Below are 12,671 nucleotides of genomic sequence, written 5' to 3' on the forward strand. Positions count from 1 at the left end.
TACCTTGTGTAGTTGCAAAACTTGGCATGTATGAAGCCCGTAGTTACAATTACAACACTATTTGAGAGTCGTAGATGCAACATTGCTTTTAAGCACCCGCAAGGACCTTAGGATGTACTTGGTGGATATTAGAAGTAAGTCAGTACACTAAAGCACATAGGGATTATCCCAGGGCATTGCTCTCTTGTTGTTGAAAACTTGATCCTAGTCTACTTGATAGTTCCACCCTTTTATCTTTTATTTCTATTTAGTTAATCTTTCTACGAACCATTCCTTGACCTACTAGAGATTAGAAGATCAATCAGTACTAGAAGTCTAGTCCCTGTGGTTTGACAACCCTACACCTCATGGGATACCACTTTATTACTTGTTACGATTCGTGCACTTATGGAGAGTGCATTAATAATGCAGTGTTTGCACAGTATTATACATAGTCTTCATTGCATGTTTTTCGTGTACATTTTTTCTTTTTTATTTTTATAGTCTTCATTGTTTGTGGGCATGCTTCCCAATATTCTTCTGATCAGTCGGACCAATTCCACTGAATATATTCTCATCAAATTATAGGAATATAATCTTGAATGGATAGGGAGATATGGAAGATGCTTATCTGGAATTTGACATTGACAACAAATGGCTGAATCTGGAGGTTTGCCTCTTTTTGCACTGTATTTTTTGGAGTGTAAGTCTATGAATTCCTTGCCACTCGAATTTTTTATTTTTCTACATTCATGCTATGTGTGATTTAATATATATATGTTTTTATTTTTATCTTTGTTAATTATCCTAAAGAAGGCACCCTAGCTTAGAAATCATTGAGTTTTGGATGGAATTGGAGTCAATCAAATATCAATAGTATTAATGTTTATAAGGTCAGTCTTTTTTATCTAATATGTTTTTGTTATTTTAAATTCCTTTTGCATTATTTTTTATCCACTTTCTTTCTTTGTTAAATAAAAATCCTTCTGCAATATTTGAATTTGGAGGTGGCTATCTTATCCATTGTACAGTGTTCATTATTATCAACTAGCCTTAGCAAATGAATCAAGATCTCTTTTTTCATAAAGTTGTTTCATATGATCACACTATTTTCGAGAAGTGGGGAAAATGTTAGTAAACTTTTCTATGTTCTCACTACTGTTCTAGTGTAGATGAGATGAGGAAGTAAATAAGATACACACAATTGAATGGTTCTGAACTGAAAGCTCTTCACTTCACTAATGTAATAATAATTGAAAACACATACATATACTCAAAAGATATAGATCAACAAAACACATCTCACCATACTCTAGTACAACACCCCATGACTAGTACTTACTACTATTAAGTATTACAAGACATCACCCACCAAATATGAATGCTTGGTAAGGGCATTGTGTATGTTGCATGCCCTTGTAGGTCAGTTCTAGATCTCTAAAAATCTATGAGTGAGCACCACATCAGCTCATGCATCTCTCCTTCATTCACAATGGTTCTTCCGTCAATACTCCAACATATTCCCCCCTTGACTGAAGATTGCACACACCTAGCTACCTTCTCATCATGATATTATTTTGCATAGTTAACTGCTTCATGAATAAACCATCATGCTTCTCTTCAGTGTTGCAATGCTTTAGAACAAATGTGCTATTTCCAATTAGATTTTGATAATATATTGACTCTTTGGACCATATATCACAATTCTCCATTAGCTTTCTAAGCCACAAGCACTGGTATGCTGCTGGTGCGACTGCAACATGCTTCACTTTTGTTGTTGAGAATGCTATCATTTCCTACTTCTTCGACATCCATGAAATGGCAGCTGATCCTAAGCTAAACACAACTCCTGAGGTGTTTTTTTTGTCTTCTAGACTCCCACCCTAGTCTCTATCAAAGTAACCATGTAACTTGTAATCTTCTCCATGAGCATACCACAACCCAAAGTCCATTGATCCAGCGAGATACTCGGCACTCGCTTCCCAGCTCCTGCATGCATTTTAAATGGTTTACTCATGTACCATGATAGAATTCAACTACAAATATTATGCCGGGTCAGGTGTGAGTCAAGTAGATCAGTCATCCAACCAAACTTCTGTATCTATGTGCTTCTGTGTCTCTTGGGCCATCTTTCGCTTGTAATTTTCCATTAGTGAACATGGGCATTGGTGCTAATTTGCATTTCAACATATTAAACTTCTTCAAAAGATCATGTGCATACTTACTATGAGAAACAAAGACACCTTGTTCATCTTGCACCACTTCAATCCCTAGAAAATAACTCAATAATCCAAGGTTAGTCATGTTGAAATGCTTCTCCATTTCTGATTTGAATTCTACAATCAGATCAAGTGAAGAGCTTGAACATACTATGTCATCCACATATATACACATTAATAAGACATTTCCATCCTTTTCAGATCTCCTATAGAGTATATGTTCATTCTCACTTCTCCTGAAGCCCTGCTTAGAGAAATATGAATCGATTTTGGTGTACCAGGCTCTAGGGGCTTGTTTTAATCCATACAGGGCTTTCTTGAGCTTATGCACCATGTGCTCCTTCCCTTCTACCTCAAATCCCATAGGTTGCTCCATGTAAACCTCTATGATGATCTCTCCATTTAAAAATGTTGACTTTACATCCGAATGGAATAGAGACCATCCCTTTTGTGCTGCAAGTACAAACAAGAACCTTATTGTCTCCATCAGTGCCACCAGTGCAAACACTTCATCAAAATAAATGCCCAATTATTGTGTGTATCCCTTAACGACAATCCTTTCTCTGTGTTTCAAGATTTCACCACTTGCTTTATACTTGGTCTTGAAGATCCACTTCATACTAATTATTTTCTTCTCATCAGGCCTGCCCACCAAGTCCCAAGTATCAATCTGTTGTATTGCATTCAGTTCTTCTGTCATTGCACCTGCCATTCACTATATTTTGCTCCATCCTCATATATCATTGGGTCAACAATATGTAAAATAAAAATGAATAGTTATTGTATATTTCACTTAGTTGTCTTGTCCATCTGGGAGGAGATTCATCATCTAGTGCATCTTCTAATTTAGTTATTGCTAGAGTGTTGAATTCTATAGATGCTGAAGATTGTGTTGCATTATTCTGCACTGGATGAGTGTGTGTGAGTTTTCCTTAACTTGCACTTGACTATGATGAGTCTAGGCTTGACTCAATAGAGAAAACATCATCCAACATGTACAATGAACTTGTGTTGGCGGTGTCATTCCAGTCCCACTGAGCATCTTCTCTGAACATGATGTCCCTACTCAATAGAACTTTGCATGTGTTGGGGTTGTACATCTTATAGGCTCTAGTTTTCATATGATAACCTATAAATATACATCTCTCTAATTTGTCTTCAAGCTTGTGTCGCTTCTATGATGGAACTTGCACCAAAGCTATGCATCCAAATACTTTCAAGTGCTTCACAGACGGCTTCACTCCTGTGTACTGCTCATATGGCGTCATATTTGGGAGTGCTTCAGTTGGTGAGATTTTTGGCAAGTAGACGGTTATTGCTGCGCTTATACCCAGAACATAGTTTGCAACCCGTTGCACTTCAATAAACAATGAGTTCTCTAAACTACAGTTGATTCTCACTCTACTATTCCATTGTGTTGTGGGGTATACAGGGCCGTCAGTTCTTGTTGAATACCAGATCTTTTGCAGTGTTCATTGAACTCCTAAGAGAGGAATTCACCACCCCTATTTGAGCGCAAGATCTTAATTTTCTTCCCAGATTCTCTCTCAACTAATGCCTGGTATTCTAGAAAGCATTCAAAAGCTTTATCCTTTAACCAGAGAAAATATATATGTGTCACATGTGTATAGTTATCCAGCAATAGGAGAAAGAATTTATTCCCACCCATTAACTCAACATGCATTAGGCCACAAATATCCACATGAACACGTTGTAATTGCTCAATGGCTCTCCGAGATTTTCCACTCTCGTGAGCAAATAAACTCCTTACGTGTTTCCCGACGATAGACTCGTTACAGGGATCAAGTTCGCCAATGTCTGGAAGCCCCATTACCATGGTTCTGAACTTCAACATCTTCAAACTTTGATGATTCAAATGCCCAAGCCATTGATGCCATGTCATAGTCACACTGAGCTTCCTTACTGCCATGTTGACTCCCCCCATACTCGAGAGCTCAATTGGAAACATATTATTATTTGTTCTTTTTATGCTTATCACTTTCTTTCATGAGCTCTGATCTACTATGGAGCAGGTATCACCTTCGAATACAATAGAGTAACCTCTAGAGAGCACTGTCCCATGCTGAGAACGTTATGGGCGAGCCAAGGAACGTATTGCACATTGTGCCTTAGCTTCACTCGACCTTCTTAGACTTTAATGGTGAATGTTCTTCTACCCTCTACAGAGATATCCTTGTCGTCTCCTAGCCGAACGCAGAACTTATGAGATTTATTAAGGGTTTCAAAGAGATCCTTTAACCGGGTCATGTGGTTTGAACAACCACTATCAACTATCCACACTAAGCTTGAACCCTAGACACCTTCATTGCGCATTATAAATAAGTTGCTTACCTCATTTTTCTTCTCCTCTGCAACCAAAGTACTTCCCCTACCGGTTGGCTTCTCCTTGAACTAGCAGTGAGCTTTGATATGACCATATCTTTTGCAGAAGTGACATTGGATGTTGCTTCTGAAACCTCTCGGTTATATGACTTGCTACTTTAGTTCTACTCCCCTTCCTCTACTTCTCTGAAAAGAACTCCTCCCCCGGCCTCTCATTGGAGCCCGCTCAGGTTATTTGGTTGTTGAGGGTTCACCTTTCACATGAAGCACCTTCTTCTCTACTTGATCAACTTAACTGATTAGCCGTGCTTCATAAGCTTGGAGGGAACCAATGAGTTCATTCAAAGTTAGTGTAGTGATGTCCTTCGACTCTTCAATGGTCGTAACAACATGGTTATACTTGGCTTCCAGGCTTCTCAATACCTTTCCTACTACCATGGCTGTAGATGTAGTATCTCCTAAGCTATTCATTAGGTTAACAAGCTCCACCACTAGTGTGACATAGTCTTCGACCCACTTGTTGCTTTTGATCCAAAGACCTTTAAATGATTTTTTCAATGACTAAAGTTTGACAGCTATGACTTTAGAGTTCCTCTAATATTGTATCCTCAGCAGCTCCCAAGCCTCTTTTGCAGTGTTGGCTGCTTCTATGAAGGAAAACAATTGCAGGTTCAATGATTGCTGAATCAAGTAGAGAGCCTTAGAATCTCTCTTTTTGTGTTCCTTCATCCTTGCTTCATCTTCATGCTCTGGGATTCCTTTTTCAACCAAATCCCAAAGTTCTTGAGAACAAAATAAAGTTCTCATCATAATGCTCCAATATCCATAATCTTCACCCTCAAATATCACCAAGGAAGGAAGCCCATTCGCAACCATGAATGAAACTTGAGCTTTCTGAGTGAGCTTGTAAATCTATCACATGCGAGAGCAACAAGAGAGGGAGCAACGTTTAAGGCTCTGATGCCACTGTTCTCTGTTATCACTACTATTCTAGTGTAGAAGAAATGAGGAAGTGAAAAAGATGCATATAATTAAATGGTTTTGAACTGAAAGTTCTTCCCTCACTAATGCAATAACAATGGAAAACACATACGTATGCTCAAAAGAGATAGATCAACAAAACACATCTCAACCATACTCTAGTACAACACTCCATTACTAGTACTTACTATTATTAAGTATTACAAGACATCAGCCACCAAATATGAATGCATGGTAAGAGCACTGTGTATATTGCATGCTCATGTAGGTTAGCTCAAAATCTCTGAGAATCTGTGAGTGAGCACCACATCAGCTCATACATCTCTCCTTCATTCACTGCAGTTCTTGAGTCAATACTCCAACAGTTCTTCAGTCAATACTCCAACAAAAACAAGTGTCTTCATGGTTGGGTGTGTTTATATAGATAGTCTGAATTATGAGTACAAAGATCCCTACAGTAAAACAAATTGTCTTAAGAGATAAGAACAAGATAACTAATTAAAAAATTAGAAGATTGAGAATGAAAATTTTAAAAATAAAAATAAAATTATAATGGATAGTAGAAAGGAGCCCCCTTTTTTTAAAAAATAAAAATAAACCAAGATAGAATAGTATACCTGACCTTTTCTCTTATCGGATCTACAAATGTTCTTCGTTCATCCATTTTGCATTACTTCGTAATGCAGCAGAACTCTTGTTGTCCTTTTCTTGTAGGAAGTGTTACTTTGTTACTATCTTTTATATGAGTAGTAGTATAAACAGGGTTAAGTATGATTTCAATACCTGCATCTATACTACCTTCATGGAGTAGCAAGCCTTTATAATTTTATGATGCTCCAGTAACTTGCTTGGACTAGTATATGTCTTCAGAAATAAATTTATTACTTCCCCACTATAAGTTTTCCGTCAAATTCTACAACCGCTATCTTTGGTCATCTACCTAATTCATTGAATACATTCCTTGCAATTTTTTTCCCACAAGTATAATTTGTTTTTTTTCTTATAAAAAGCTTGACTTTACCCAGATCTCATTAGGTAAGAAGGATTGAACTTTTGATTCCTTTACCTTCTTCTTGCTTGTTTCTTTTTCCACATTGATGCTGAATTTCTTCAGAAATCCACTGTTGTTCCTCATGCTGCTCTATGATGAGCAGCCATGCTTTCTTCCAGACTAAATTAAATATGTGCTGATTTATATTATTTATAATATGTGTTGTTGTTTTGATTCGTAAACATCATGTTTCATTCTCCATGCATGTGGTAAGAACACATAAAAAAGTTTGTGCGCTTGATTCTTGCTCAAAATATCTTTGTATGAGAAAAAAAACTTGCTTCATTGAAGCAGCTAATATCTCATTAGACATGAACGATAAATATGTCTTGATTTCAAATACCCCTTTTCTTGTGAATGATGCATCTACTATTTAATTGGTAGCTTCAAGCATCATTTAATTCATGTGAAAGCCTTACATGAGAAGACAGAGACCACACATCAGCATGTGCCCCTCTCTACTATCAATGACTATTTCCTTAAAAATTTGTATATTGAGTAGATACGTCTTTTTTTTCGTAAATTATTTTTTTATAACCTAGCGATATTAGCCCATTATCAAAGGGCGATGAAGTTAGTGTGAACATTAGCCCTCTAGCAAAGGTGTTCATTTTCATCATCTCCTCACACTATTCATAGATAGTTGGAAGTGCTATTCTGTGGTACAATTCATGCACACATATTGCAGGTATATATTCTAGTTGGCATGCTTTGCTTTTGATACTAAATTTGCATGGGAAGAAAAATATATATATTGAAACATAAATTGCATAGATTATAAGCAACATACCTGAAGTTCAAACTACTTTTTCCCTACAAATTCTATGCTTTAGATGATGAACTCTTGATATTCTTAAGTTCCTTCAAATGCTTCTGTGATTAAACATCCAAAAATGGTTATTATCAGTATTTGTTGGTTCCTTTCCTTTCTTTCGTTGCTTTCCTTACTCAATAATAATCCCCGGAGGGTGTTGCATTGCTCCTCTACAGCAATTGTTTCTTTTTCGATATTCCATCCTGTAGCTGCTGCAACACCTAGCAACCTCTCTTCTCCTTATTCCAACTAAAGAGCTTCCTGCATTCCTCCCACAGTTGTTTCTTATTCTCGAACAATGTACAGTAATCTCATGATTTTGGCTGTTCAGATGTAGACAGTTACTACTCTGTGCCTTCAGATCTATTACAGATGCTCTTGCGCAACAGGGGTCATCTTTGATTGCATCCTCTTTGCAGCCACACAGATTGTGCTTTTCTGAATGTCGTTTTTATGCACAGGGTATTCTGATAAGATGTTCTTTGTTTGCCTTTGCAACAGATTCTGAACAACAATGAGACTTATTTGGTAATTCCCCGTCACAGCAATCTGATATCTTCTCATGTTCTTTCTTTTCTGTCTCTGTGCGCTCATGGCATTCATGTTTATGTGGTTCTTCATATCCATGACATTCATGTTCATGTAGTTCCCCATGATCATGACAGTGATGCTCATTGTGTTCATGACTACCTTGTGCGTGTACCTCCTCCCAGTGGTCATGGCAACCATGCTCGTGTGCCTTTGCATGGTCATGCTCCTTGTGGTCATGACAATCTTGCGCATGTACCTCCTCATGATCATGGTGGCCATGCTCATTGCAAGCATGTTTGTGTGCAATCTCATCCTCATGGCAGCCATGTTTATGCATTTTACCATGATCATGGTGCTTATTCTCATTAGAACAGCATGTTTTTTTTAACTTGTTCTTCGAATTGCAGCATTTCTTCTTCATCTTATCTTTCGTTCTTAGCAAAGTCATGCTGTTCAGAATCACTATCAAGCATGTACCAACATCGGCCAGGACTGCAGCCCACAGGAGAGGATGGCCGGTGAAAGCCAAGATGAGGATCGCAACCTTGGTGATCACAGAGAACACAATGTTCAAAATGATTTTCCAATGTGTTCTCCTTGCAAGTTGGATTGCTTTCGGTATCTTGCCAATATCATTTGACAAGAGAGTTATATGACTGGTTTCCATAGCAACTGCAGAACCTGATATGCCCATTGAAATCCCCACATTTGCCATTGCCAATGCAGGTGCATCATTCATTCCATCTCCAACCATCAGAGTTGATCCTTCTTTCGACTTAAGTTCCCAACTATTCGTACTTTGTCCTCAGGCAGCAGTTCGGCATGAATCATTTCTATTACATTCCCCAGCTGTCAAAATAATAACAAATTCAGCCACATTTGCAATGTACATACTACAAAGAATTCTAATATGAATAAAAGTGTTTTGGAGATTTGATACCTGATTCTGGGCATTAAAGGTTGCTGTTGTGCTGTCACCGGTAAGTATTGCAGTTTTTACACCCAAAGATTTCAACTCTCTGATGGCTTCTGCAGCCCCTGTCCTGCAGGTGTCTGATAAAGTGAATATTCCAATTGGTGTAGCATTACAGAACACGTAACCGACCGTAACTCCTTCCTCCAAATTGTTCATCATTGGGACTGATAATTTTAATGTAAGTATGGTATTTAGTGTTGAAGATGGCATTTAACTTTTAAGAATAAGAGCAAATAAAAATCTATTTTTTTTATGAAGTGAATAAACCACAAATCCATTATAAACGAGAGAAAAAACACAAAAGATCCAAAATAAAGGGTACAGACGAGAATCTTACCAGTTGGACAACCTGCTCTTGTTGTGATTTTTTTATTTCCAATATAAATGCTACAACCATCAATTTGTCCATGGATTCCTTCTCCAGCATGAATTCGAAATTCACTCACATTATCTGGTTTCGGTTCAACAGATTTCCACCGGGCATATTGAACAAGTGCAGATGCCATTGGATGACTCGACTTGCTTTCGATGCTCGCGACCCTGAAAGGTAGAACAATTTCCTATCAAACTCCCAACAACCGAAAAACAAATCTAAATAGTTAAATCCTTCTCACCAGTAAAGAAGCCTGTCAATAGTAATGGAGTTGTCGATTGGGATGAAGTTCAAGATAGTGAACTCTCCCCTTGTGATAGTCCCTGTTTTATCAAAAGCTGCAACTTTAATGCTGGCCAGTGCTTCAAGAACATCGCCACCTTTAATCAGAAGTCCTTTCCTTGCTGCCTTCAGCAGTGCACAGAATGTCGCTGCAGGTGTTGACAACACCAATGCACATGGACATGCACTTACCAACAAGACTAATGCCAATTTGAACCAATGTTTTTGGCTATGAGTTCTGGTTATCAAGGGAATCACTGCTACTCCTGCTGCTATGATCACCACAGCTGCATAATAAAAGATTTTTTTTTTACCACAAACCATCAAGTAATACTGTTTCATGTTTTTCACAACTCTATAGAATTGGTTGATTACTGACCAGGTGTGTAGTACTTGGTGCAGGAATCTATTAATCTCTGAGTTTTTGATCGACTACTCTGTGCTTCTTAAACTAATCTCGCCATTTTAGCAACGGTCGAGTTCTCAGCTAGAGCAGTTGTCCTTACACTTATATAACCTGCAAAATGTTTGTGTATCTTTAAGAGTTGATAGTCAATTATAAAACAGTTGGATGTGAATATGACAGTGTACCATCGATGTTCAGTGTGCCGGCCCAAACTTGAGACTGGACCAGTTTAGCAACTGGAAAGGACTCCCCTGTGAGAGTCCTCTCATCAACCTCACTATGTCCATCGACAACAATACCATCAATGGGAATGACTTCTCCGGCTTTGACAGCAACAATTGTATCAATTTTCACATCCCGGGCATCGACAATTTGACCTGTTTCAACGAGAATTGCTTTCTGCGGCGACATGCTCATGAGTGCAGACATACCAGCTGTTGCCTGTGATAAGTAAAGGCATACAAATTTAGATGAATTAGAGCAACTGTTTGGCACTTAAAACAAAGTAGTCCAGAGTCCTTTCATGGCTGTTACTTCATTATGTAAAGAAAGAAAAATGCTTGAAAGATACTTCCTGTAATGGAAACAATGTAGATAGGTAGATATAGAAAACAAATAAATAAATAAAATAAAGAAGGACCTTATGGCTAGCCATTGTTTCAAGCCACTCCGCAATGGTGAAGAGGAACACAATGAATCCTGCTTCTTCATAATCTCTCAATGCAATTGCTCCACCCACTGCCATCAATCACCAAATGTTAAGATAATTTCATAGCTTGAAACTTTTGTTTTTATTTGATATGTGCTCTTTGTGTGTACATGTCAATCATGTCAATTTTAGATCATAATGATACATAAATATGACAGATACTCTGATTTTACTAGAAATTAAAAAAAAAAAATCAGTTTGAGATGATGAAGTTATATGACCTGCAATCAACATCAGGATGTTGATGTCAAGAGTGAATCGCCGGAGAGCGGCGACGCTTCTGAGGATGATAGGCAAGACGCCGACTGCCACGGCCGCCATGGCCAACCACTGCAGTGGCCGGAAAAACACATGAAACACTGAAATTATAAGCAATGTTCCACAAGCCAAAATGTAAGGACTTGGCCATTTGTTCATAATCCTCCCTCCTGTTCCATATGTTCTTATTGTTGCCTCAAGTCTAGCCTGATTCAGAGCCTCCACTGAAATATATATGTATATATATAATTGAATGATGGATGGTTAATTACATGATGAAATGGAAAAAAAAGGAGAAAGAAGAAGAGTTTTGTATTAAAATTACCAATTTGAAGCTGAGAAATGAGAAGAGAATCATGAACAACAATGACAGTTCTGGATGGGACTATGATAGTAACCTTTTCAACACCTTCAAGAGGCTTGAGAATTTTCTCAATTAAAGGGACTTCTGAAGTGCAGCAAAGCCCAAGAACATCAAAGTAACTTTTTTCATACTTTGTTTCTTTGCTACTCTTCTCATCCTCCATCTCTTTTAATTTCTCTCTTCATGCAAACCCAAACCCAACGAAAAAAAAATCAGAACTAGAAACAAAAACAATAATAATAATAATAATAATAATAATAATAATAATAATATTAAAATTCAGTTATGATTCCTCCTAAAACAAAAACAGAAAAACATAAAACGGGGAAAAAAGAAAACATAAAATAAAATCTCTTCAAACTCTCTCTCTCCCTCTATTTACATGTGAAATTAAAGATGAAGATTATCATGCAGTTAATATTTGCAAACCTTTGTGTGTTAACTATATATATCCAACTTAATTTAAAAAAAAAAAACAGCGTCCTTGATCTGTCTCTTTTTATATAAAAAAAAACAAGAGAAGAGTTGAGGAAATAAAGAAAGAAGATAGATAGACGGCAAACCGAAGAAATCAAAGTGGGTGCAGGTGGAGGTGGTGCACTGGTAACCGCTTAGTGAAAGGAGAAACTTTGCCTCTTCATATATATATATATATATATATATCTCTTCATATATATATATACACACACAGAAGGAGAGGGGGTCAGACTTCTGCGGCCATTTGTAAATAAAAATTCTATATACATCTGTATATCAGCAATTGCATTTTAATCCAATAGTGGTATATTATCCAACATCATTCATCAATAATGTTATTAATAGTATCACTAATGACCAGTGTTATATAGTTCTTTCATTATAACCGTTCAATCATCATTCTAACATTAATTCTTTAGTTATTTAATTTAATTTTCATCTTCGAATTTTTGTAAAACCAACTAAACCATCACTCTAATATAACTTTTATTATTATTATTATTGGCCACTCTCTTGTTCATATATTTTTTTATTTTTGTTTTTTTGGAACGCATGTCCACAGAGACGTGTTATCATATATATATATATATATATATATATATATATACCTAATTCGAATTATAGAACTATGACACAATCAAATCCGAATGAACAAAATGTTGAATTAAATCGTACCAGTCTATACTGGGGTTTATTACTTATTTTTGTACTTGCTGTTTTATTTTCCAATTATTTTTTCAATTGAGAGAGAATAGTAGGAATTCTCTTATCCCATTCGGAAGGATACTATCCTCATAATTATCCATGACTGTATATATATATAATATACAAATATAATATATAAATGGCGAAATATTCAAAGCGGAGGACGGAGAAAGTGTGTCATGGAGCATGCCTTCAATGCCTTC

At 36.9% G+C, this 12,671-nt stretch overlaps 1 protein-coding gene across 1 annotated transcript; it reads right to left on the minus strand.

Moving 5' to 3' along the window:
* Positions 1-6,131: 6,131 nt before the first annotated feature.
* LOC120255581 (cadmium/zinc-transporting ATPase HMA2-like) lies at positions 6,132-11,912 on the minus strand. Its single transcript, XM_039263379.1, is given in 11 exon segments — positions 6,132-8,704; positions 8,707-8,767; positions 8,859-9,058; positions 9,232-9,434; positions 9,509-9,836; positions 9,929-10,066; positions 10,141-10,396; positions 10,596-10,693; positions 10,886-11,146; positions 11,248-11,465; positions 11,850-11,912. Coding segments are annotated over 10 exon segments (2,613 nt in total). The 5' UTR covers positions 11,450-11,465; positions 11,850-11,912; the 3' UTR covers positions 6,132-7,838.
* Positions 11,913-12,671: the final 759 nt, after the last annotated feature.

This window comes from Dioscorea cayenensis, unplaced genomic scaffold, assembly GCF_009730915.1.
Source record: "Dioscorea cayenensis subsp. rotundata cultivar TDr96_F1 unplaced genomic scaffold, TDr96_F1_v2_PseudoChromosome.rev07_lg8_w22 25.fasta BLBR01001085.1, whole genome shotgun sequence".
NCBI classification, from domain to species: Eukaryota; Viridiplantae; Streptophyta; class Magnoliopsida; order Dioscoreales; family Dioscoreaceae; genus Dioscorea; species Dioscorea cayenensis.